Source organism: Hyla sarda, chromosome 6 (assembly GCF_029499605.1).
Source record: "Hyla sarda isolate aHylSar1 chromosome 6, aHylSar1.hap1, whole genome shotgun sequence".
Lineage (NCBI taxonomy): Eukaryota > Metazoa > Chordata > Amphibia > Anura > Hylidae > Hyla > Hyla sarda.
This window is the reverse complement of record NC_079194.1, coordinates 257,297,024-257,324,708: the sequence shown is the minus strand read 5'-3', so window position 1 is coordinate 257,324,708 and position 27,685 is coordinate 257,297,024. Positions and strand designations below refer to the sequence as shown.

General features: G+C 45.3%; 1 protein-coding gene across 1 annotated transcript in view; it reads right to left on the bottom strand.

The window, feature by feature from the left end:
* PPP2R5B (protein phosphatase 2 regulatory subunit B'beta) overlaps nt 1-27,685 on the bottom strand; it is a 163,388-nt gene that overhangs the window by 78,292 nt on the left and 57,411 nt on the right. The window contains exon 4 of the mRNA XM_056527052.1: nt 5,741-5,842. Within this exon, the coding sequence (XP_056383027.1) occupies nt 5,741-5,842 (102 nt within the window). The remainder of the gene's footprint in view (nt 1-5,740; nt 5,843-27,685) is intronic.

The window sequence follows — 27,685 nt, the reverse complement described above, 5'->3', positions numbered from 1 at the left end:
TATTCCTTGCTCACTATACACACAGGGCTTTCCAGCAGCAGCCCTATGTGTGTAGTGGGTTTTGGAGGCGGGGCCGAGTGCCGGCGTGACTGTGATGCACGGCTCCGCCTCCAAAACTCACTGCACACATAGGGCTGCTGCCGGAAAGCCCTGTGTGTATAGGGAGCAAGGAATACGCAGCGTATTTCCCGCTGCTGCCGTAAATTTTGTGCAGCGTGAAATACGCTCAGTGTACACCAGGTGGGAACGCACCCTTAAGAGTCTCCTCTGTCCTTAAAGGACAAGTCTCACAGTAAACAATTGTTCAGCTTTTAGTGCAGAAGGTAAAGTTATATAGGTTTGTAAATCACTTCCATTACCAGTGCTGCTTAGAAACAAGCTTTATCTGCATTCTTCTGTCTGACAGGAAATTCAGCTGTTCCAGGTTTTCATGACTTTCGACCCCCTATTCAGGCTGTTATCAGCAGCATCCAGGGGCCGTGACGTGACAATTACCCAGAAAACCCCTGTGCTGCAGAGAGCTGACTGAGCTCGGCCTTAGCCCCTCCCATCTGATGAATATTCACACTGTCCTCCCTCTGTTCTGCAGTGATTGGCTGAGCAGCACTGCCTATATGCCGGCTGATTCAGATCATAGTTCTCTCCCCTCTCCTTGCTAATGTTTTTACACTGATAACGGAGGAGAGGGGGGAGGGGAGGGGGCTGCCAGTGTAGGGCTGTCACACTGAGAATGGAGGGGAGGGAGAGTAGAATTGTCACACTGAGAATGGAGGGGAGGGAGAGTAGAATTGTCACACTGAGCACTGGGGAGAGAGGAGTGCAGGGCAGAGGAGGGGGGAGGTGATTGTGCCACTGTAAAGCTGTTTCATTGAGAGGAGGAGGGGGAGGGAGTGATTTTACAGTGTAAAACTGCAGCTTCAACTCCAGGGTCCCTCTCTCTGAGCACTGACATTACATTTTGTTTCCTCGTGGCAACCCTGCTGTATAGGGCTATGATTGGAGCTCAGTGTTATGTGGCCACCCTGCTGTATAGCGCTATGATTGGAGCTCAGCGTTATGTGACCACCCTGCTGTATAGGGCTATGATTGGAGCTCAGTGTTATGTGGGAGTGGCTAACATAAGTTAGGGGTGGTAACAAGTTCTCTGCTCAGGCAGCTGAGAGCAGGAAATGTGAGCAGTGCATGCAGGGAAATGTAGTCTTTGAGATCACAGGCATAGCCACCATAACCAGGAAGTAACTGCAATTTATGAGCTGAATAGCTGGTGAATGGGGGGCGGAAAAAAAAATCACAAACATGTCAGAGAGGTGGTAGGTGAATATACTATGGAATGGCTAGGTATTTTTTTTTTTTCTTTGCTGCATGGGATATCTTCTTTAACTCGTTACCTGTATTAATGGCACCTGCTTGATCTTGTTATCAGTATAAAAGACACCTGTCCACAACCTCAAACAGTCACAACCTCCACTATGGCCAAGACCAAAGAGCTGTCAAAGGACACCAGAAACAAAATTGTAGACCTGCACCAGACTGGGAAGAATGAATCTGCAAGAGGCAAGCAGCTTGGTGTGAAGAAATCAACTGTGGGAGCAAGTATTAATAAATAGAAGACATCCAAGACCACTGACAATCCAAGACCACTGACAAAAATCCCAGAACCACACGGGGGGACCTAGTAAATGACCTGCAGAGAGCTGGAACCAAAGTAACAAAGGCTACCATCAGTAACACACTACGCCGCCAGGTACTCAAATCATGCAGTGCCAGACGTGTCCCCCCTACTTAAGCCAGTACATGTCCGGCCCTGTCTGAAGTTTGCTAGAGAACATTTGGATGATCCAGAAGAGTATTGGGAGAATGTCATATGGTTATATGAAACCAAATTAGAACTTTTTGGTAAAAACTCAACTCGTCGTGTTTTGAGGAGAAAGAATGCTGAGTTGCATCCAAAGAAAACCATATCTACTATGAAGCATGGGGGTGGAAAAATCAAGCTTTGGGGCTGTTTTTCTGCTAAGGGACCAAGATTACTGATCCGTCTAAAGGAAAGAATGAATGGGGCCATGTAGTGTGAGATTTTGAGTGAAAACCTCCTTCCATCAGCACGGGCATTAAAGATGAAACATGGCTAGGTCTTTCAGCATTAAAATGATCCCAAACACAGCACCCGGGCAACAAAGGAGTGGCTTTGTAAGAAGCATTTTAAGGTCCTGGAGTGGGTGGCCTTGCCAGTCTCCAGATCTCAACCCCATAGAAGACCTTTGGAGGGAGTTGAAAGTCTGTGTTGCCCAGCAACAGCCCCAAAACATTACTGCTCTAGAGGAGATCTGCATGGAGGAATGGGCCAAAATACCAGCGACAGTGTGTGAAAAACTTGTGAAGATTTACAGAAAACATTTGACCTCTGTCATTGCCAACAAAGGCTATATAACAAAGTATTGAGATGAACTTTTATTATTGACCAAATACTTATTTTCTGCCATAATTTGCAAATAAATTCTTTAAATTCAGTGATTTTATGGATTTTTTTTATCATTATGTCTCTCATAGTTGGGGTATAGCTATGATGAAAATTACAGGCCTCTCTTTTTTTAAGTGGAGAACTTGCACAATTGGTGGCTGACTAAATACTTTGTTGCCCCACTGTACAACTATTCCCCACATTTCTTCTATTCCAAATCATCTTCACATGAAAACATTTCAAAATGTTATGTCTGGAAAAGTGAACTTACTAAAACTATTATTCTCCAAATTGCTCTATATTTTACAGTCCTTGCCACTAATCCCCTGGCCAAAAGATACCGTATTTATCGGGGTATACCACGCACCGGCCTATAACACGCACCCTCATTTTACCAAGGATATTTGGGTAAAAAAAGTTTTTTACCCAAATATCCATGGTAAAATGAGGGTGCGTGTGTGCGCGTGTATACCCCGATATACCCCCAGGAAAGGCAGGGGGAGAGAGGCCGTCGCTGCCCGCTTCTCTCCCCCTGCCTTTCCTGGGGTCTAGAGCGCTGCTGTCGGCCCTTCTCACCCCCTGGTTAGGGGGAGAGAAGGGGCAGCAGCACCCATTGCCGGCGCCGCTGCCCCGTTGCCTCCCCCCATCCCCGGTGGCATAATTACCTGAGTCGGGTCCGCGCTGCTGCAGGCCTCCGTCGTGCGTCCCCAGCGTCGTTGCTATGCACGGCGCACTGACGTCATGCGCCGGGCCGTTCAGCGCATAGCAACGACGCCGGGGACGCACAACGGAGGCCTGCAGCAGCGCGGACCCGACTTAGGTAATTATGCCACCGGGGATGGGGGGAGGCAACGGGGCAGCGGCGCCGGCAATGGGTGCCGCTGCCCCTTCTCTCCCCCTGGCTGTCGGCGCCGCTTCTCTCCCCCTGGCTATCGGCGCCGGCACCGATACTCAGGGGGACAGAACGGGCAGCGGCGCCGATAACCAGGGGGTGAGAAGGGCCGACAGCAGCGCTCTAGACCCCAGGAAAGGCAGGGGGAGAGAAGCGGGCAGCGACGGCCTCTCTCCCCCTGCCTTTCCTGGGGGTGTAAAATTTTAGCCTAAAAAGTGCGTGTTATACGCCGATAAATACGGTACTTAAAAAAAAAAAAATAATAAACATATATATATATATATATATATATATTTTATAGATATATGGAACAACTAATGGGATTATTCAGGATTACAAAAACAGAGCTACACCCCTTAAAGGGGTACTCCGGTGCTTACACATCTTATCCCCTATCTTATCCCGTATCCTATGCCTCCTCCCGTAGGCTTGCATTGAGGGGCAGAGCGTGACGTCACACGGGGGCGGGGGCGCGACGTCACACGCCACCGGCCCTGCGGGCGACCGTAATCAGACCCGGAGCGAACACGCTCCGGGGACTGATTATAAACGGGATGCCACGTGCATGATCCCGGGCATCCCCAGCGGCTGGACTCCCGCAATCAGGCATTTTATCCCCTATCCTTTGGATAGGAGATAAGATGTGTAAGCACCGGAGTACCCCTTTAAGGGGGATAACAGGTTAATGACTGTATGTTGAGTTATTTTGAGGGGACACTACATTAAACACTGTTATACAGGCTGTGCACTCACTACTTTACATTGTAACAGAGTTTCTTCAGTCACATTTACTCATGTGAGATACTGTAAGTATGAACCTGAAACACTTCAGCATATCTGTACTGTTCCTTTCCCATAGCATTACTGCTATGCAAAAATTGACAGGGTTGAACCACACAATCAGGTTACATTGCACTTGTATTGTTGTTTGTAACTGCGTCGTACCAGTTTCCCATAGTAAGTAATGGAAATATTTAATTGCTGTACTAATAGTGTGATTCAGCATCCGTGCTGTTGATTTACGCTTTTTGTGTTCATCTGCATGCAGAGACTCTACTGCATGGTTGAGACACTGTTGAGGCACTATTCAAGCAGAGATAGAAACAGCAAATTAAAATAAAATCTATATAGTTCTATACAAATTCATCTAAATACATTCTTATAGCTAAATAGCAACAACTGGCAAGTATTATAAAAAAAAAAAAGACAGGTTAACAGCGGCATTTCAGAAACAGTTACTAAATGTGGCGAAGCACAACGCAATGCACCTGATTGTATGGTTTTACCCTTAATATTGTTATTTTCCTTCTGGTATCTGTAAAGGAAGTCTTGGAATGTGAGGAAGCATGTTTCTGGGCTGAGATAGTACATAAAAGAAGGCAGGCAATTTGACCATTGTTATATACTGCATCAACATCACAAAAAGCCTATAAATAAAATATTACATTTATTTACTATTTTATTTATATAAAATTAAAGAAAATTAAAGCAGCAACAATTTATCCAAATATCAATCCATTAGAGAAATCAGACTGCAATTGCCCCCAGTAAATGTCTCTCAGGAGTGAAGTATAACTGTGAGTGGCTCTTGGCGCAAGAGTCATTGCCTAAATAGTAAGAGCCCTGGACTCTGAGGGTGTCCAGATACTGGGTGTGACTTAAATGCACCAAAACTTAAAGGGGTACTCTGCCCCTAGACATCTTATCCTCTATCCAAAAGGATAGGGGATAAGATGTCTGATGGTGGGGGTCCCACCACTGGGGACCCCCACGATCTCCCTGCTGCACCCGGCATTCGCTTAGAGTATCGGGTGCAGCGCCGGAGGCTTGTGACGTTATGGCTATACCCCCTCAATGCAAGTCTATGGGAGGAGGCCTCCTCCCATAGACTTGCATTGAGAGGGCGTGGCTGTGGCATCACAAGGGGCGTGGTCGTGACATCACGAGCCTCCACCTCACATTGCCAGTAATCCGGCACAGAGCGAACTTCACTCTGTGCACTGGATATTTGGGGGTGCCGCAGCCGAGATCGAGGGGGTCCCCAGCGGTGGGACCCTGCGAACTGACATCTTATCCTTTGGATGAACTGAGGTCCAGAATCGGAGGTTCAGCCTTTAGAACTGAGGTCCAGAATCAGAGTAGAGAGAGTTTAAGTTCATTTAAAGTGTCAGTTTTTTATACTAAGTTATGTACCTCTTTGTGAAAACACCTGCCAATCCTCCCCCCACCCCCGCTTGTTGATCTTTGTAAGCGAAACCTTTGTGAGTTCTCAAACAAACTGTGTCTGTGCCTTCCTGCTGCCTTTGTTTTGCCATTTTAAGCCCATAAGGGACAACAACTTCATCCCAACCTTCCTGCACCATTCATTTATGCCCCAGTACATTTACCTGAAGGTGTGGCCAGGAAGGCTCAAAATTTGGCTCATCCTCTTCAGGGTCAAACTCTGGGTTGTCAGTTGGAGGCAGTGTCCGAAATATATTCACTGAGATCTGGGAAGAAAGATAATAATATTGTACATGTTATTCTAAGAATTACTTGTCAGGATGATATGAATGGTCTCATTTTTATTGGAATTCAATGAAAATATGAAATGAATAGTAAGTTGTGTAATTCTACCATAATACTGGTGTACCAACATGTTTATGTATACAGACCTTTACAGATTTTTATTAGATATCCTATATTTAACACCTCTATTTTCAAGGATGAATACAATATGATGTTACACCATTGAATCAAAGGGTTCTCACAAATTTATAATGTACAAAATGTTTAATTTGAGGAAATACAAGGTTTTAGGGGCATAGTAGTATTGTTTTCCATGTAAAAATTGTCTGAAAGTTAAATCTATTCTAAACTTTTTTTTTTCTCTTATGAAATTGTGTTGTACCTTTTTAGTACAATTCCAAATTGTGTATTTTCTTTTTTCCTCCTTCTGGAAATGTATTAATAAATTGACATCTGGGAGTTACCATCACCCCTGTCCATGGAGTGTGTTCATATAGTTTGACCATGACAATGTCCAATGTGCACTGGCAGTGTCAACATCTGCAGGATCATTCCCTATTAACACATGGAATGATAACACACAAGTGACAATTTATTTATACATTTTCTGGAGGAATTTAAGAGGAAAAGCAAACATAGAGCAAAAAATGCTGTCATTTTTAAATATTCAGCACAATAAAGGAAACTAGAATATTTATTTCAGTCCAACACAGACTGCCCGGCACTGTTACTTCACATATGGGAATATTCATCAAACTCCTGCAGCTGTATGACCTTTCCGGTGCTCACATGTGAGGTGAGATATATGTCCAGTACAGAAATGTAGAAAAATGGAGCACTCACCCGGTCTTTAGTAAAGAAAACTTCTTTATTGCATCAAAGAAATGTTGGCGTTCTCATGGAGTGCGGGAGAGCGGACAGGAACAGGGTGGTGGGGAAGTAAGATGGGCAATCCTACTTCCCCACCCCCCCTGTTCCTGTCCGCTCTCCTGCACTCCATGAGAACGCCAAGATTTCTTTGATTCAATATAGAAGTTTTCTCTACTAAAGACCGGGTGAGTGCTCCATTTTTCTACATTTCTGTACTGGACATAGAATATTTATTTATTTTTATTTACTTTTTTTTAAACTGATCTACAATACAAGTAATATCACTTGCATCCCTTTCTTCTCTTTAGCCAAGCATCAATACTTCATACAATGCACATATTGTTCCAGCTTTTTTTAACCTATTAGGGACCCATTTTGACCTTAACCTGTTGGTGACGAAGGGCGTATGCATACGCCCTTACATCCTGGTACTTAAGGACGAAGGGCGTATCCATACGCCCGTGGGAATTTCGGTCCCCGCCGCACGCCGGGCGGGGACCAGGGTGACTGCTGATATCAATCAGCAGGCACCCCGTGCAAATGCCCAGGGGGGGTCATTAGACCCCCCCATGTCGGTGATCGGCGCAAATCGCAAGTGAATTCACACTTGCGATTGGTGCCGATTCCGGATCATACGGGTCTATGGTGACCCGCAAAATAAGGGGGATCGCGGTTGTCTAAGACACTTACGATCCCCCTGAAGGGATAGGAGTGAGGTGGCAGGGGTGCCACCCCCCCCCCTATCCCTGCTATTTGTCTGCTATTGATCGTCAGAAGCGACGACCAATAGCAGATCGGGGGCGGGAGGGTTAACTTTCGTTTTCCCCATCCTGCCCACCCACAATAGGCGAGGCAGGACGGAGAAACGACGGGGACCGGCGCCGATGATCCAGTTACCCATCCGGGCGGGCGACGGAGGCTGCGGGCGATGGTGATCGGCGGGCGGTGATGACGTGCGGCAGAAGAGGATGGCTCCCTGGATCCTACGGAAGCCGGTAAGTTGCCTAGCAACATCTGGAGGGCTGCAGTCTGAGACCATTATACAGTGGTCTCTAACCTGTAGCCCTCCAGATGTTGCAAAACTACAACTCCCAGCATGCCCAGACAGCTGTTTGGGCATGTTGAATATGTAATTTTGCAACAGTTGGAGGGCTACAGTTTGAGACCATTATACAGTGGTCTCTAAACTGTATCTCTCCAGATCTTGCAAAACTACAACTCCTAGCATGCCCAAACAGCTGTTTGCGGTCTGGGCATGCTAGGATTTGTAGTTTTGCAACATCTGGAGGGTCACAGTTTGGAGCAGTGGTCTATAAACTATAGCCCTCTAGATGTTGCAAAACTGCAAATCCCAGCATGCCCAAACAGCAAACAGCTGTCTCAGCATGCTAGGAGTTGTAGTTAAGTACCTCCAGCTGTTGCATAACTACATCTCCCAGCATGCCCTTCAGAGATCAGTACATGCTGGAAGTTGTAGTTTTGAAACAGGGGTGGCTGATTTTACAGCGGTTCTGACATAAACGCAAAAAAATAAATACCCACATGTGACCCCATTTTGGAAACTACACCCCTCACAGAATGTGACAAGGGGTATAGTGAGCCTTAACACCCCACAGGTGTTTGACGAATTTTCATTAAAATTGGATGGGAAAATGAAAAAAAAAATTTTTTCACTAAAATGCTGGTGTTACCCTAAAATTTTCATTTTCACAAGTGAAAATAGGAAAAAGCACCCAAAATATGTAACCCCATTTCTTCTGAGTAAGAAAAATACCCCATATGTGGATGTAAAATGCTCTGCGGGCGCACTACAATGCTCAGAAGAGAAGGAGTGCCATTGGGATTTTGAAGAGAAAATTTGTCCGGAATTGAAGGCCACGTGTGTTTACAAAGCCCCATAGTGCCAGAACAATGGACCCCCCCCACATGTGACTCCATTTTGGAAACTACACCCCTCACGTAATGTATTAAGGGGTGCAGTGAGCATTTACGCCCCACAGGTGTCTGACAGATTTTTGGAACAGTGGTCCGTGAAAATGAAAAATTTAATTTTTCATTTGCACAGCCCACTGTTCCAAATATCTGTCAAACGCCAGTGGGGTGTAAATACTCACTGCACCCCTTATTAAATTCTGTGAGGGGTGTAGTTTCCAAAATGGGGTCACATGTGGGGGGTTCCACTGTTCTGGCACCATGGGGGGCTTTGTAAACGCACATGGCCCCTGACTACCATTCCAAACGAATTCTCTTTCCAAAAGCTCAATGGCGCTCCTTCTCTTCTGAGCATTGTAGTTTGCCCGCAGAGCAGTTTACGTCCTAACATGGGGTATTTCCATACTCAGAAGAGATGGGGTTACAAATTTTGGGGGGCATTTTCTCCCATTATCCTTTGTAAAAATGGTAAATTTGGGGAAAAATCTGCACTTTAGTGAAAATTTTTTTTTTTTCATTTACACATCCGATTTTAACGAAAAATTGTCAAACACCTGTGGGGTGTTAAGGCTAACTGGACCCCTTGTTACGTGCCTTGAGGGGTGTAGTTTCCAAAATGGTATGCCATGTGGGGTTTTCTGCTGTTGTGGCACCATAGGGGCTTTCTAAATGTGACATACCCCACAAAAACCATTTCAGCAAAATTCACTTTCCAAAATCCCATTGTCGCTTCTTCCCTTCTGAGCCCTCTACTGCGCCCTTACTCAGGAGAAATTGGGTTACAAATTTTGGGGGGCTTTTTCTCCTATTACCACATGCGAGTGTAAAAAATGAAGATTTGGAATTTCTCCTTCACTTTGTTGCTATTCCTGTGAAACACCTAAAGGGTTAACACACTTACTGAATGTCATTTTGAATACTTTGAGGGGTGCAGTTTTTATAATGGGGTAATTTATGGGTTATTTCTAATATGAAGGCCCTTCAAATCCACTTCAAAACTGAACTGGTCCCTGAAAAATTCAGATTTTGAAAATTTTGTGAAAAATTGGAAAATTGCTGCTGAACTTTAAAGCCCTCTGATGTCTTCCAAAAGTAAAAACATGTCAACTTTATGATGCAAATATAAAGTAGACATATTGTATATGTGAATCAATATATCATTTATTTGGAATGTCTATTTTCCTTACAAGCAGAGAGCTTCAAAGTTAGAAAAATGCAAAATGTAAAAAAATTTTAGCAAATTTTTGCATTTTTCACCAAGAAATGATGCAAGTATTGACGAAAATTTACCACTACCATAAAGTAGAATATGTCACGAAAAAACAGTCTCGGAATCAAATTTATAAGTAAAAGCATCCCAGAGTTATTAATGCTTAAAGTGACAGTGGTCAGATGTGCAAAAAATGCTCCCGTCATAAGGGTCATAATGGGCTCCGTCCCCAAGGGGTTAAAGGGGTTATCCAGGAAAAAACTTTTTATTTATATATATATATATATATATATATATATATATATATATATATATATATATCTCAACTGGCTCCAGAAAGGTAAACAGATTTGTAAATTACTTCTATTAAAAAATCCTTTCAGTACTTATGAGCTTCTGAAGTTAAGGTTGTTCATAAGTACTGAAAGGTACTGATTTTTTTATAGAAGTAATTTACAAATCTGTTTAACTTTCTGGAGCCAGTTGATATATAAAAAAGTTTTTTCCTGGACTACCCCTTTAAGAATGCAGCCCTTTTTTGCAATTCTGACCACTGTCACTTTAAGCATTAATAACTCTGGGATGTCTTTATCTTTTATTCTGATTGCGAGATTGTTTTTTTTTTGTGACATATTCTACTTTAACATAGTGGTAAATTTTCGTTGTTACTTGCATCATTTCTTGCTGAAAAATCCCAAACTTTCATGAAAATTTTGAAAATGTTGCATTTTTTATAACTTTTAAACTCTCTGCTTGTAAGGAAAATGGACATCCCGAATAAATTATATATTGATTCACAAATACAAATGTCTACTTTATGTTGACATAATAAAGTTGAAATGTTTTTAAATTTTGAAGACATTAGAGGGCTTCAAAGTATAGCAGCAATTTTCAAAATTTTCACGAAAATGTCAAAATGTAAATTTTTCACGGACCAGTTAAGTTTGAAGTGGATTTGAGGGGCCTTTCTGTGAGAAATACCCCATAAATGACCCCATTATAGAAACTGCACCCCTCAAAGTATTCAAAATGACAATCAGAAAGTTTGTTAACCCTTTTGGTGTTTCACAAGAATAGCAACAAAGTGGAGGAGAAAAATCGAAATCTGCAAAAAAGTACCCCAAAATTTGTAGCCCAATTTTTCTTGAGTATGGAAATACCTAATATGTTAACATAAAGTGCTGTGCGGGCTCACAACATGGCTCAAGAGGGAAAGAGCAACTGTGGGATTTTTTAAAACAAATTTTGCTGTCAAGGTTTTTGGGGGCCATGTTGCATTTAGGAAGCCCCCATGGTGCCAGAACAGCAAAGAAAAACCACATGGCATACTATTTTGGAAACTACACCCCTGAAGCAACGTAACAAGGGGTATAGTGAGCCTTAACACCTCAAAGGAGTTTGACATGAAAATGGAAAATTTTATTTTTAACACTAAAATTATGATGTTACCCCAAATTTTTCTTTTTCACAAGGGGTAATTGGAGAAAATGCACCCCAAAATTGAAGTCGGGGGCCATGTGCATTTACAAACCTCCCATGGTGCCAGAACAGCAGAAACCCCCCCAAGTGTGACACCATTTTCGAGACTACAACTCTCCAGGAACGTAACAAGGGTTACTGTGAGTACTTCACAGGTTTTTTGAAAAGTGGGCCATAAAAGTGAAACATTTCATTTTTTACACTAAAATGATGGTGTTACTCCAAATTTTTCATTTTCACATAGTGTAATAGGAGAAAATGGACCCCAAAATTTGAAGCCCAATTTCTCCCGATTAAGAAAATGCCCCATATGTGGACGTTAAGTGCTCTGCTGGCCCCAATTGTGCAAGAACAGCAGAAACCACACACATGTGACATCCTTTTAGAAACTACACCCCTCAAGGAACGTAACAAGGTTTAGGCTCCTTTCACACTAGTGATTTCTCGTGACGGAACATGCGACGGAACTTCAATAACGGAGAAATCACTAGTGTGAAAGGAGCCTTATAGTGAGAACTTACATCTCACATGTATTTTGAACAGTGGGCCGTAAAAGTTAAATAATTGATTTTTAACACTGAATTGCTGGTATTAACCAAAGATTTTTTAAGTTTCACAAGTAGTAAGAGAAAAAAAGCTCCACAAAATTTGTAGCCCAATTTCTCCAGAATAAGGAACTACCCCATATAAGGCGGTAAAACACTATGCGGGTGCAAAACAGGGCTTAGGAGTGAGACAGCATGAGATTTGAGGCCTAAAGTAGTGATTTGCACTAAGGTTCTGACATAAAATAAAAATAAAAAAAAAGGAAAGTGACCACAATTTTGAAACTACACCCCTCAAGGAAGGTAACAAGGGGTACAGTGAGTACTTACACCTCACAGGTTTTTTGAACAGTGGGTCATAAATTGAAAAATTTGATTTTTCTTACACTAAAATGCTGGGGTTACCCAATTTTTTACATTTTCATTTGAGGCCGATGTTTATTATGGACCTAACTGACAGTTACCAGTTACATACATTCAGAGGAAAATACAAGAAAGGAACACCCACATGTGAGCCTATTACAAACAGTACACCCCCTAGGGAAGGTGTAAAAGGGTGAAGTGGACATTTGGAACCAACAGGTGTTCTCTAAATTTATTTTCCAGGAATAGAGGAAGTGGAGTTTGGGGGAAATGAAATTGCCATTTTATAAATTACTGATATGCTAATTATTTTCCCAGAATGATGACTCAGAGTATAGCCAAAAGTAAAAATGATGCCCGCCCCAAACCCTATGCTCTGAACCATCACTCTGGGAATGTGATGTGTGTGACCGTCACTATTCTGTTACCTTAAATGCGCACCCGCTCAGGTGGGGAGAGTGCGCTGCGCATTTGAGGCAACTTGCAAACCCCCAATGCTGTTGACTCTGTGTTCCATGACCCATTTTTTTGCGGGGGGGGGGGGGGGGGGGGTAAATATTATCAGGGGTATTGGGATAGAGGTTTGGGTTTCTTTTTTTAATTTTTTTAATGCAGAGGCCTAGGACGATCCGGGCGATCACAGTTCCAGAGTTTCTCTGACCCGCTCTTTGGTGGTCACCAAAGATGAGGGCCTTTAGAACTTCCTCTTGAAACTACAAGAATGTCCTTGTGTTGCCAGCGTACTGGGACAGTACAAAAGAGTTGTACATGGCAACCTGTACCAAGTAGACCGCAACTTTTTTGTATTACTGTAAAAGTTATCCACGTAAAGGTGGTAAACTTTATCTAGCAATGGGTGCAAAAGGCCCCAAACGATTTTCCTGCTAACGCCCAGAATGGGGGACATTCTTGGGGTTCAGTACAGGAATCTCGTCCATCATACACCATAAACTTGCAAGTGTACCCGGAGGTACTCTCGCAAAGTTTATACAACTTCACTCCATACCCCGCCCGCTTGGTCGGGATGTATTGCCGGAAGCTGAGTCTCCCCTTAAAGCTGATGAGAGACTCATCAATAGCGACCTCCCTTCCAGGGACATAGGCCTCCCAAAATTTGGCCCCGAAGTAATTGATGACCGGCATGATTTTATACAGGCGGTGATACTCGAGATCAGTTCGCATGCCGCATTATCAGCATAATGCAAACATTTCTGAATGGCCTCGTGCCAGGGGATGGGTCATGGCCATACTGTAGAGCGGGGTCTGGTAGAGGACGTCCCCACTCCAGTACTGCCTGACCCTTGGTTTTTTAACTAGGCCCATATGCATCACAAGGCCCCAAAATGTACTCATTTCGGCTGCATCGCCTAGGAACCAGCCGTCGGCCTAGCTAAAAAGGAGCCCAAATTTGTGGCGACGAACTCTTGGACGTACAGATTCGTCTGCTCAACCATCATATTGACAAAAAGTCGTCACTGATAAAAAAAAAAAAATTAAAATAGTCCATTTCAGTGAACCAGACGATGTCAATCTTGATTCCTGAGTCGCCAACAAACTCAGGAATCTTGGCCTTGTGGTCAGCTCAGTCCAGACAAGTTCTCCGGTACAGGTCACCAGTGAACTTGACTGGGGGCCTTGACTAGTATGAGCGCCAGCGGGACTCATACTAGCATGGGGCACAGGGTCAGGAGCAGAGGAGGTTTGCGGCCTCGCATGACGGAGTCTCTACCGCCTTGGTGGCTCATCATTAGAACTTGATGATGAGGAAGATGAGGAAATAATGAGGGTGGGGTCTTCCTCGTCCTCTGTGGCGCTTTTAGTGTCAGAGGCAAGTATGGCATATGCCTCCTCCACTGAAAACGCCCTGCGGGCCATTTCCCTACTTTAATGGGGGCAGGGGTGTGTGTGTATGTGTGGGGAAAACATTATTAGTGCATGTGCTGTGTGTGGTGTGGTGTGATACTACCTGCCCTACCCTAACCCACCCTAAACCTCCATAACCCACCACCTAAACAAAAGTATAAAAATATAAAACTAGACAAAAAAAAAAAAAGCACTAAAAGCCCAGTGCCAAAATATAAAAGAGTTTACCTAATCAGTGGTGTGCGCACTGATTAGCGCTTGGTGGCGGCAGGGGGCGCCGAAGTCAGTGGGGGTCTGGCCACTGAGCCAAGAACAGTGGCTGGTGGCTTGTACACAGACCTCTACACAAAAAAACTGAAAAATAATATTAAAAAAAAGATTAAAATCCGAAAAAAAGCACCTGCGTGAACCCAAAAAAATGCTGATCAGTGGTGGGGCAGGCCACACACATAGGTACGGTCCATCCACACAGCACAGGCCTGTTACTGATGGCATGGACTGACTATAGGTGCTATAACCTGAAAAAGCACCTGCACCACAAAAAAAAGCTGATCATTAAAACGGGACTGATCAGCGGCGGGTGGGCTTTAGCTAACAGTGGCCGGCGTAGTGATGATGCGTAGTGTATATTACACCACTGATGATCCTCCTTTTCCGGATCATCGGGTCACATGTGACCCCCATGACCCAGAATCGCCACAGATCGCCAGTTTGTATTTACCGGCGATCGCCAATATGGGGGGTCCTCGGGATGGCTGCTGAATGATTGGGAACGGAATCGCCGCAAATCACCGGTCTGAATTGACCATCGATTTGCTGCGATCGCCGATATGGGGGTCCTCAGGACCCCCCTCGCTGTATGCCAGGATGCCTGCTGAATGATTCAGACCCACCTGTACGCCCTGGGTCCTTAAGGATAGGGGATGCAGGGTGTATTTGTACGCCCTACGTCCCCAAGTGGTTAAAAGAATATTCCCTTCTGGAACTTAAGAACGTACAATACATTAAAGGGGTACTCCAGTGGGAAAAAAAAATGTTTCATATCAACTGACTCCAGAAAGTTAAGCAGATTTATAAATTACTTATATTAAAAAAATCTTAACCCTTTCAGTACTTATCAGCTGCTGTATACTACAGAGGAAGTTGTGTAACTTTCCAGTCTGACCACAGTGCTCTCTGCAGACACCTCTGTCTATGTCAGGAACTGTCCAGAACAGGAGCAAATCCCCATAGCAAACCTATCCTGCTCTGGACAGTTCCTGACATGGACAGAAGTGTCAGCAGAGAGCACTGTGGTCAGACTGGAAAAAAACTACTCAACTTCCTCTGGAGCATACAGAAGCTGATAAGTACTGGAAGGATTAAAAAAATTTAGAAATAATTTGCAAATCTGTTAACCTTTCTGGCACCGGTTGATTTGAAAAGAAAAAAATGTTTCCCCCGGAGTACCCCTCTAATGTCAATGGGAGTTATGCAAACTGCATTAAATAGTTAGCTCAGCTCGGGGGGGGGGGGGGGGGAGACGCACGCACAAGAATCAGACATTTATTGCATATGGATACGCCACAAATGTCCACATGCAAATACTCTCTTAATAAGTGCTGGCACCGTGATGGGGGCTCTTTACCTGCTGTGAAAAAAAAACTATGGCAGTTATGTTATGAAAGCAGATTCGGAAAGGGGTTGTACAGGATTATAAAAATCTTGTTGATTTTTTCCACAAATGGTGCCACACTATCTATGGGTTGTGTCTGGTACTGCAAGGGAGTGAATGGAATTGAGATGCAACATCACGTGCTGCCTGGAATCAGGTACTGTTACTAGGAGAAAGCAGCAACACAGCAATCTTCTGCAACACATTTCAAAGGGTTATGTCTGACCCTTAGGATAACTCTATCTGGGACACTGATAGAGGGGATAAATATATTACACAAGACAAGTGAAATTTATGACAGACTGGTACATATTGGGTCCAACTAGGGCTGGGCGGTATGGCCAAATATGTGTATCGCGATATTTTTGTAACTTATGGCGGTTCCACGGTATATAACGGTATTCCCTCCCCCTCCCCCAAAATTAATTAGCCCAGCGCTGCACTGTCCCCATCGGGGTACTACTCACGTCACCCGCAAGCGCTGCTCTCCTTGTCCTCCTGTTTATTGCGGCCGCCGGCGCTGACACTCTCTATACTGAGCGGTATCCCTATACTGTATCCCTATGCCCGGGCTGCAAAAGGTAAACAAAATAAACTAACGCATGTTCCGACGTCGGCCTTACGCTGGGGACGTGAACGTCGGACAGCCGTCAGCCTATCATCGGCCGCAGCGATGTTCCGCCTCAGCCGGTGATAGGCTGAGCCCACTGTCATGTAAGGAGCCGGAATCACATGTTGGGGGCGGAGCTTAGCTGTGATGGAGTGGCTGAAGGACCTGTGTGATGCTGTGGAGGAGGCGGGGCTGAGCTGAAGGAGAGGTCACATGTCACCCCAGTAAGGTAATTACATGGAAGGAGATTTGTTACAGTGTGTCACCCCAGTAGTAAGGAGATTACATGAGCAGGAGGTTTGTTACAGTGTGTCACCCCAGTAGTAAGGTGATTACATGAGGAGGGGGTTTGTTACAGTGTGTCACCCCAGTAGTAAGGAGATTACATGAGGACGAGGTTTGTTTCAGTGTGTCACCCCAGTAGTAAGGTGATTACATGAGGAGGAGGTTTGTTACAGTGTGCCACCCCAGTAGTAAGGTGGTTACATGAAGAGGAGGTTTGTTACAGTGTGTCACCTCAGTAGTAAGGAGATTACATGAGGAGGAGGTTTGTTACAGTGTATCACCCCAGTAGTAAGGAGATTACATGAGAAGGAGATTTGTTACAGTGTGTCAACACAGTAGTAAGGAGATTACATGAGGAGGAGGCCCGGACTGCTAGATGCTGGAGATGTAGGACCTGTGATGATGTCACCATCACATGTTGGGGGCGGAGCTTAGCTGTGATGGAGAGAAAAGGTCCTGGCTGAAGGACCTGTGTGATGCTGTGGAGGAGGAGGGGCAGAGCTGGAGGAGAGGTCACATGTTACCCCAGTAAGGAAATTACATGGAAGGAGATTTGTTACAGTGTGTCACCACAGTAGGAAGGTGATTACATGAGGAGGAGATTTGTTACAGTGTGTCACCACAGTAGTAAGGAGATTACATGAGGAGGAGGTTTGTTACAGTGTGTCACCCCAGTAGTAAGGAGAATACATGAGGAGGAGGTATGTTACAGTGTGTCACCCCAGTAGTAAGGTGATTACCGACCTCTGAATTATTCTTACCCTCCCTCAGTCTCCTCCCCCGGCCCGGACTGCTAGATGCTGGAGATGTAGGACCTATGATGATGTCACAATCACATGTTGGGGGCGGAGCTTAGTTTTGATGGAGAGGAAAGGTCCTGGCTGAAGGACCTGTGTGATGTTGTGGAGGAGGAGGGGCAGAGCTGGAGGAGAGGTCACATGTTACCCCAGTAAGGAAATTACATGGAAGGAGATTTGTTACAGTGTGTCACCACAGTAGGAAGGTGATTACATGAGGAGGAGATTTGTTACAGTGTGTCACCCCACTAGGAGATTACATGAGGATGAGCTTTGTTACAGTGCCCCCCCCCCCCCCCCCAGTAGTAAGATGATTACATGAGGAGGAGGTTTGTTACAGTGTGTCACCCCACTAGGAGATTACATGAGGATGAGCTTTGTTACAGTGCCCCCCCCCAGTAGTAAGATGATTACATGAAGAGGAGGTATGTTACAGTGTGTCACCCCAGTAGTAAGGAGATTACTTGAGGAGGAGATTTGTTACAGTGTGTCACCACAGTAGTAAGAAGATTAAATGAGGAGGAGGTATGTTACAGTGTGTCACCTCAGTAGTAAGGAGTTCCTATGAGGAGGAGGTTTGTTACAGTATGTCATCCCAGTAGTAAGGAGATTACATGTGGAGGTTTGTTACAATGTGTCACCCCACTAGGAGATTACATGAGGATGAGCATTGTTACAGTGCCCCCCCCCCCCCCCAGTAGTAAGGAGATTACATGAGGAGGAGATTTGTTACAGTGTGTCACCCCAGTAGTAAGGTGATTACCGACCTCTGAATTATTCTTACCCTCCCTCCATCTCCTCCCCCGGCCAGGACTGCTAGATGCTGGAGATGTAGGACCTATGATGATGTCACCATCACATGTTGGGGGTGGAGCTTAGCTGTGATGGAGAGGAAAGGTCCTGGCTGAAGGACCTGTGTGATGCTGTGGAGGAGGAGGGGCAGAGCTGGAGGAGAGGTCACATGTTAGCCCAGTAAGGAAATTACATGGAAGGAGATTTTTACAGTGTGTCACCTCAGTAGTAAGGTGATTACATGAGGAGGAGATTTGTTACAGTGTGTCACCACAGTAGTAAGGAGATTACATAAGGAGGAGGTTTGTTAGTGTGTCACCACAGTAGTAAGGAGATTACATGAGGAGGAGGTTTGGTACAGTGTGTCACCACAGTAGTAAGGAGATTACATGATGAGGTTTGTTACAGTGTGTCACCCTAGTAGGAAGGAGATTACAGGATGAGGAGGTTTGTTACAGTGTGTCACCCGAGTAGTAAGGTGATTACATGAGGAGGAGGTGAGTTACAGTGTATCACCCCAGTAGTAAGAAGATCAAATGAGGAGAAGGTTTGTTACAGTGTGTAACCCCAGTAGTAAGGAGATTACTTGAGGAGGAGGTTTGTTACAGTGTGCCACCCCAGTAGTAAGGAGATTACATGAGGAGGAGGTTTGTTACAGTGTGTCACCCCAGTAGTAAGGAGCTTACATGAGGAGGAGGAATGTTACAGTGTGTCACCCCAGTAGTACGGTGATTACATGAGGAGGAGGTTTGTTACAGTTTGTCACCCCAGTAGGAAGGAGATTACATGAGGAGGAGCTTTGTTGCAGTGTGTCTTCCCAGTAGTAAGGAGATTACATAAGGAGGAGGTTTGTTACAGTGTGTCACCGCAGTGGTAAGGAGATCAAATGAGGAGAAGGTTTGTTACAGTGTGTCACCCTAGTAGTAAGGAGATTACAAGATAAGGAGGTTTGTTACAGTGTGTCACCCCTGTAGTAAGGAGATCAAATGAGGAGAAGGTTTGTTACAGTGTGTCACCCCAGTAGTAAGGAGATTACATGAGGAGGAGATTTGTTACAGTGTGTCACCACAGTAGTAAGAAGATTACATGAGGAGGAGGTATGTTACAGTGTGTCACCTCAGTAGTAAGGAGTTCACATGAGGAGGAGGTTTGTTACAGTGTGTCATCCCAGTAGTAAGGAGATTACATGTGGAGGTTTGTTACAATGTGTCACCCCACTAGGAGATTACATGAGGATGAGCATTGTTACAGTGCCCCCCCCCCCCCCAGTAGTAAGGAGATTACATGAGGAGGAGATTTGTTACAGTGTGTCACCCCAGTAGTAAGGTGATTAGCGACCTCTGAATTATTCTTACCCTCCCTCCATCTCCTCCCCCGGCCAGGACTGCTAGATGCTGGAGATGTAGGACCTATGATGATGTCACCATCACATGTTGGGGGTGGAGCTTAGCTGTGATGGAGAGGAAAGGTCCTGGCTGAAGGACCTGTGTGATGCTGTGGAGGAGGAGGGGCAGAGCTGGAGGAGAGGTCACATGTTACCCCAGTAAGGAAATTACATGGAAGGAGATTTTTACAGTGTGTCACCTCAGTAGTAAGGTGATTACATGAGGAGGAGATTTGTTACAGTGTGTCACCACAGTAGTAAGGAGATTACATAAGGAGGAGGTTTGTTAGTGTGTCACCACAGTAGTAAGGAGATTACATGAGGAGGAGGTTTGGTACAGTGTGTCACCACAGTAGTAAGGAGATTACATGATGAGGTTTGTTACAGTGTGTCACCCTAGTAGGAAGGAGATTACAGGATGAGGAGGTTTGTTACAGTGTGTCACCCGAGTAGTAAGGTGATTACATGAGGAGGAGGTGAGTTACAGTGTATCACCCCAGTAGTAAGGAGATCAAATGAGGAGAAGGTTTGTTACAGTGTGTAACCCCAGTAGTAAGGAGATTACTTGAGGAGGAGGTTTGTTACAGTGTGCCACCCCAGTAGTAAGGAGATTACATGAGGAGGAGGTTTGTTACAGTGTGTCACCCCAGTAGTAAGGAGCTTACATGAGGAGGAGGAATGTTACAGTGTGTCACCCCAGTAGTACGGTGATTACATGAGGAGGAGGTTTGTTACAGTTTGTCACCCCAGTAGGAAGGAGATTACATGAGGAGGAGCTTTGTTGCAGTGTGTCTTCCCAGTAGTAAGGAGATTACATGAGGAGGAGGTTTGTTACAGTGTGTCACCGCAGTGGTAAGGAGATCAAATGAGGAGAAGGTTTGTTACAGTGTGTCACCCTAGTAGTAAGGAGATTACAAGATAAGGAGGTTTGTTACAGTGTGTCACCCCAGTAGTAAGGAGATCAAATGAGGAGAAGGTTTGTTACAGTGTGTCACCCCAGTAGTAAGGAGATTACATGAGGAGGAGATTTGTTACAGTGTGTCACCACAGTAGTAAGAAGATTACATGAGGAGGAGGTATGTTACAGTGTGTCACCTCAGTAGTAAGGAGTTCACATGGGGAGGAGGTTTGTTACAGTGTGTCATCCCAGTAGTAAGGAGATTACATGTGGAGGTTTGTTACAATGTGTCACCCCACTAGAAGATTACATGAGGATGAGCATTGTTACAGTGCCCCCCCCCCCCCAGTAGTAAGGAGATTACATGAGGAGGAGATTTGTTACAGTGTGTCACCCCAGTAGTAAGGTGATTACCGACCTCTGAATTATTCTTACCCTTCCTCCATCTCCTCCCCCGGCCAGGACTGCTAGATGCTGGAGATGTAGGACCTATGATGATGTCACCATCACATGTTGGGGGTGGAGCTTAGCTGTGATGGAGAGGAAAGGTCCTGGCTGAAAGACCTGTGTGATGCTGTGGAGGAGGAGGGGCAGAGCTGGAGGAGAGGTCACATGTTACCCCAGTAAGGAAATTACATGGAAGGAGATTTTTACAGTGTGTCACCTCAGTAGTAAGGTGATTATATGAGGAGGAGATTTGTTACAGTGTGTCACCACAGTAGTAAGGAGATTACATAAGGAGGAGGTTTGTTAGTGTGTCACCACAGTAGTAAGGAGATTACATGAGGAGGAGGTTTGGTACAGTGTGTCACCACAGTAGTAAGGAGATTACATGATGAGGTTTGTTACAGTGTGTCACCCTAGTAGGAAGGAGATTACAGGATGAGGAGGTTTGTTACAGTGTGTCACCCGAGTAGTAAGGTGATTACATGAGGAGGAGGTGAGTTACAGTGTATCACCCCAGTAGTAAGGAGATCAAATGAGGAGAAGGTTTGTTACAGTGTGTAACCCCAGTAGTAAGGAGATTACTTGAGGAGGAGGTTTGTTACAGTGTGCCACCCCAGTAGTAAGGAGATTACATGAGGAGGAGGTTTGTTACAGTGTGTCACCCCAGTAGTAAGGAGCTTACATGAGGAGGAGGAATGTTACAGTGTGTCACCCCAGTAGTACGGTGATTACATGAGGAGGAGGTTTGTTACAGTTTGTCACCCCAGTAGGAAGGAGATTACATGAGGAGGAGCTTTGTTGCAGTGTGTCTTCCCAGTAGTAAGGAGATTACATGAGGAGGAGGTTTGTTACAGTGTGTCACCGCAGTGGTAAGGAGATCAAATGAGGAGAAGGTTTGTTACAGTGTGTCACCCTAGTAGTAAGGAGATTACAAGATAAGGAGGTTTGTTACAGTGTGTCACCCCAGTAGTAAGGAGATCAAATGAGGAGAAGGTTTGTTACAGTGTGTCACCCCAGTAGTAAGGAGATTACATGAGGAGGAGATTTGTTACAGTGTGTCACCACAGTAGTAAGAAGATTACATGAGGAGGAGGTATGTTACAGTGTGTCACCTCAGTAGTAGGAAGATCACATGAGGAGGCGGTTTGTTACAGTGTGTCATCCCAGTAGTAAGGAGATTACATGTGGAGGAGGTTTGTTACAGTGTGTCACCCCAGTAGTAATGAGATTACATGAGTAGGAGGTTTGTTACAGTGTGTCACATCAGTAGTAATGAGATTACATGAGGAGGAGGTATGTTACAGTGTGTCACCCCAGTAGTAAGTGGATTACATGAGGAGGAGGTTTGTTACAGTGTGTTACCCCAGTAGTAAGGAGATTACATGAGGAGGAGGTTTGTTACGGTGTGTCACCCCAGTAGTAAGGAGATTACATGAGGAGGAGGTTTGTTACAGTGTGTCACCCCAGTAGTAAGGAGATTACATGGGGAGGAGGTTTGGTACAGTGTGTCTTCCCAGTAGTAAGGAAATTACATGAGGATGAGGTTTGTTACAGTGTGTCACCCCAGTAGTAAGGAGATTACATGAGGAGGAGGTTAAATAAGTTATAGGGGTCAGAATACAATTGCTTAACTTTTTTTTTTTTTTTATCCCGCACAATAATAGAAAGGCATTATAAACTTTCTACCTACATAGGCCAGGGCACAAACTTGGACTATAATATTTAAAAGATTTTAAACATATCCTAGAATGGACTGAAGCAGGGATATAACTAGAGAGAGAGCAGAGGTAGCAGTTGCACCCACCTGGGCCCTGGTGCCTGACATTAGTATTGTAAATGGCACATGGTAAACATGGGGCCCTGTTACAGATTTTGTATTGGGGCCCATAAGCTACAAGTCAAGGACAGAAGACTACTGTTCTAGCTTTCTTTTCTATACATAATGCATTCTCCACATGGTTATGGTTAGAGATGAGCAGTGTGAATTTCGTGCAAACCTGTCAATGTGTGCAATATTTACACAACGAAAGAGAAACATTTTATTTTGGTGCCCACAGGAATGAAGGAAGCACTGGGGCAGTGAGATGACGTCAGTGTATACCCAGCATGCCTTGCAGCTACTACACGACCCCATGTTAAAGGGGTTGTCCGCTACCCTGCCTTTCGGAGCTCTGCTCGCAGCGTCCGGAAGTTCATTACTCCGAAAGCTGTGTGCGGGCTTCCGTGTTTGAGGCCGCACCCTCGTGATGTCACGCCCGCTCCCCTCGTGACGTCACGCCTGCCCCCTCAACGAAAGTCATAGACTTTCGTTGAGGGGGCGGGCGTGACATCACAAGGGGGGTGGGTGTGACGTCACGAGGGGGCGGCCTCAAACACGGAACGCTGCAAGCGGAGCTCCTAAAGGCAGGGCAACGGACAACCCCTTTAATACAATGATTTGCTGGTTTATGTGTCAATCAACTCCCAGGCCAATAGGACACAGCGTGGGGTGAGTTTAACACAGATAAAGCCCCATGTGCTGGTGCAGCCACCATTTTGGAGAAAAAGCTGATAGGGAGCATGCTGAGAGCCTTTACAAATTCCAATCTATACAATTCCACAGCAAACTGAGCACAACATTAACCTGTGGGCGGATCTCACATAGGTTCCTCCTGTCCTGTCAGGACCTGTCTTGTTTGTGCCCTACAAATCCAAGCCAAAAGTGAACCAGCCCCTAAAAGAAATCACATACAAATATCTAGAAAACTGAGCAAAGCATCTGTATTTTAGCAATACGTATTAAAAGCAGGATCACCATTTAAGTGTCAGTAATGTGTAGCACATATTTTTCCTACCTGTGTGTAACATAACACAGTTAAATGTATTCAGTCACAAATGAAGAGTAGAAAAGAAAAAAATGTGAGTTTGATCGCGCTGCCACAGATGAACGACCATTCACAGAATTTCTCCTTCCAGGTAGATTTATTAAATAAATAAAAGCACACGCAATGCATTTCAAAGCCGTTATGGGTTTTTCATCAGGCATGATAAACCAAACACAAAAGAAAAGCTTTATTTTGTGTTTGGTTTATCACGCCTGATGAAAAAACCATACCGGATTTAAAACGTGTTGTGTATGCTTTTATTTATTTAATAAATCTACCTAGAAGGAGCCACAGCAGCCATCCGTGGATTTGTTTTACTGCCGTTAGAGTGTTGTGCCTCAAATCCGCACAACACCACCAGGTGAGTGTGTTTTGACTCCTTTATAGAGACTGCCACTGGTACCGTTGGATCCCACACAGGGGACGCTCCTTGTTCAGTCTTTGTATCGCCATCTAAGTGTCAGTGAAGTGTAGTTACTAAGTTTAATAGCACATAGTTTTTCCTACCTGTGTGTGAGAAAACAATGCAGTTAAAAGCAATGACAGTGATAGCTGATCAGTAGGTGAGTGACAAATCACCCTAAAAAGATAATAACAACAAAATCTTTTCCTATAAAAACCAGCACCAGTACAGGTGGCACCAGCAGCCAGGTGCCTGGTGGTAGTAGTAGCCACCATGTCAGCAATCAAAAAATCCTACTGTCTTCTAGGGGTTGTGTGGTTTCAGAGGAGTCGTAGTAGGGCCCTTGTGGACTGGTGGACTGGTTCAAGGTCTTCTCAGAAGGATGAAGAAGAGTCTGACGATATGATGGTTAGCCAGCTGTCGGTGGATTTCTCATCTTCTGCAGTTACATGGAATGGAGGAAAATGTCCGTTCTTGACAATCTGCTTTATCATCTCTGTCTTTGCTTTCTCCCGCTACCGCTAAGCAGAAGGATAGCTTTAGCCACAAGAAGAAGTTGTAACGCTTAGCGCTCCGGGTCCCGCTGCATCCCCGGAGCGCTCACGGCGTCTCTCTGCTTGCAGCGCTCCGGTCAGCGCCGCTGACCGCGAGCGCTGCTACACTCTCACCGGAGGGGACGCGATCCGCGGGATGGGACGTGCCCGCTCACGGATCGCGTCCCAGGTCTCTTACCCAACACGTCCTCCTTAGGGGGCGCGTGCGCCGGCTCTATGAAATTTAAAGGGCCAGTGCACCACTAATAGTACCTGGCTCAATCAGTACTAAACATATATAAAAACCCACTTCCCCTTCCTGTCTTTGCCGGATCTTGTTGCCTTGTGCCCTGTGAAAGCGTTTCTGTGTGTATCCCAAGCCTGTGTATCCCGACCCCTTGCCGTTGCCCCTGACTACGAACCTTGCCGCCTGCCTTGACCTTCTGCTACGTCTGACCTTGCCTTGCCTTGTCCTTTTGTACTGCGCCTGCCTCAGCCATCAGTGAGGTTGAGTCGCTATCGGGTGGAACGCTCTTGGGGTTACCTGCCGCAGCAAGTCCATCCCGCTTTGCGGCGGGCTCTGGTGAAAACTGGTAACCTCTTAGATTCCGTTCCCCTGGTATGGCCCACGCCATCGCCTCACTGACACAGAGGATCCACTCCCGTGTCCTCCTCGCATACCAGCCTGGACCCTGACAGAAGTTGTGTCACGGTCAACCTTTGGAGTGTGTTGCACAGGTGGTGGAGGTGGAAGCAGTGGCCCAGCATAGCACTAGTGGGACGAGGGGTGATAGGCATGGTGGGGATATAAGGAGCTCATGATCAGATATCAGAACTCATACTGAGAGGAGTGGTGGGGGCGATGTGAAGGAGTTTGATGATGAGGATGTCAGCAGGCCTTTTGGTCTGATCAGCTCAGGAGCAGGTGACAGCGATGCTGCTGCATCTGTAGGCTTGAGAAAAAGCCTTCCAGATGAGGGGCACAGCACTGATCCTATCCTCACAATGGACACAGGTTCCAGTATGCTCTCTTGGGCAAGTAGTCAATATAGCAGAAGGTCAGGGCAGGCGGCACAGAAGTGTAGTCAGGAGCGTAGCAAATGGTCTGTAGTTAGGCGGCAAAGAAGCAAGGTCAGGTCACGGAGCAAACGATCAGATACACACCAAGGCAATAACAGGAATGCTTTCTCTCAGTCTCAAGGCAACAAAGCAGGCTGAAGGTATAGAAGATTCTTATGGTCGGAGTAGATGCTGACCGGACGAGAAGAACCTTCCAATAAATGTCGCTATTCCTCCAAAGCTAGCTTGATAGCAAGGAGTTCACTATCTCCAATGGAGTAATTCCTCTCAGCAGGAGAGAAGGTCTTGGAGAAGAACCCACAAGTAACAGTCTTGCCCTTGGTGTTTTTCTGAGTAAGAATGGGACCTGCACCAATAGATGTGGCATCAACCTCCAAAGCAAAGGGCCTCTCCAGATCAGGTCTCGTAAGCACGGAAGCAGAGGCAAACACAGACTTTAAACAGGAGAAGGCCTCTACAGCCTCTTGAGGCCAAGACTTAGGATTAGATGCCTTCTTAGTGATTGCAACAATTGGAGCAACCAAGGATAAAAAATGTGGGATAAATTGACAGTAATAATTTGCGAATCCCAGAAAGCGTTGAATAGCACGTAGGCCCGAAGGATGAGGCCTATACAATACTGCAGACAATTTATCTGGATCCATCTGCAGGCCCTGATGAGAGAGAATGTAGCCAAGAAACGGAAGACTAGGATTTCTCGAACAGGCATTTCTCCAATTTGGCGTAGAGATGATTCTTCTGTAGTCGCTGAAGAACCAGACGAACATGAGTACGATGCTCCTCTAAGTTGGAAGAGAAGAAAAGGATGTCATCAAGGTATATGACAACACAGGTGTAAAGAAGATCACGGAAGATATCGTTGACAAACTCTTCAAAAACAGCTGGAGCTGATACTCAAAATGTCCATCACGAGTATTGAAGGCCATTTTCCAATCATCTCCCTTGCGGATACGAATGAGGTTATAGGCTCCACGTAAGTCCAACTAGGAGAAGACATTGGCATCACATAGACGGTCAAAAAGTTCTGAGATAAGAGGTAGACGGCAACGGTTCCTGACCGTGATTTTCTTAAGTCCCCTATAGTCAATGCATGGACGGAGTGAGCCATCCTTCTTTCCAACAAAGAAAAAACCTGCTCCAGCAGGAGAAGAGGACTTACGGATAAATCCCTTTTGGAGATTCTCCTGGATATACTCAGCCATGGCTTTGGTCTCAGGAACCAATAGAGGGTATATCCTTCCACGAGGATGAGTGGTACCAGGCAGAAGATCAATAGGGCTTTCGTAAGGACGATGTGGAGGCAGAGACTCAGCCTGTTTCTTGCAGAAAACATCAGAAAAATCTTGGTAAGGTGGAGGCAGGCCAGGTAAAGGAGGAGGACGAGAAACAATTTTAGACTGAACTGATTGGAGGCAAAGATTTTGACAGGATTGTCCCCAACGAATAATCTCTCCAGTTCTCCAATCCAATTGCGGAGAATGGCGTTGCAGCCAAGGAAGACCAAGAAGAGTCTCTGAAGTACAGTGTGGCAGAACATAGAATTCAATCTTTTCTCTGTGCAATACCCCCACTTGCATGACAAGAGATTCTGTACGGAAGTGAACAATACAGTCCAGATTTGCTCCGGGCTAGCACAATACAAGCACAAATTCTCACTACGTCGTTGTGAACAATCCACTTGCATAGCAGGAAACTGAAGAGGTAGACATTGAAACGCGGGTGCCAGGCAAGGATATCTCGGGCAGGTTCCCTCTCTAAGTGCAGTTCCTCCTATCTCTCCCTAAAACGCACATCAATGCGTGTGGCCAAGTGGAT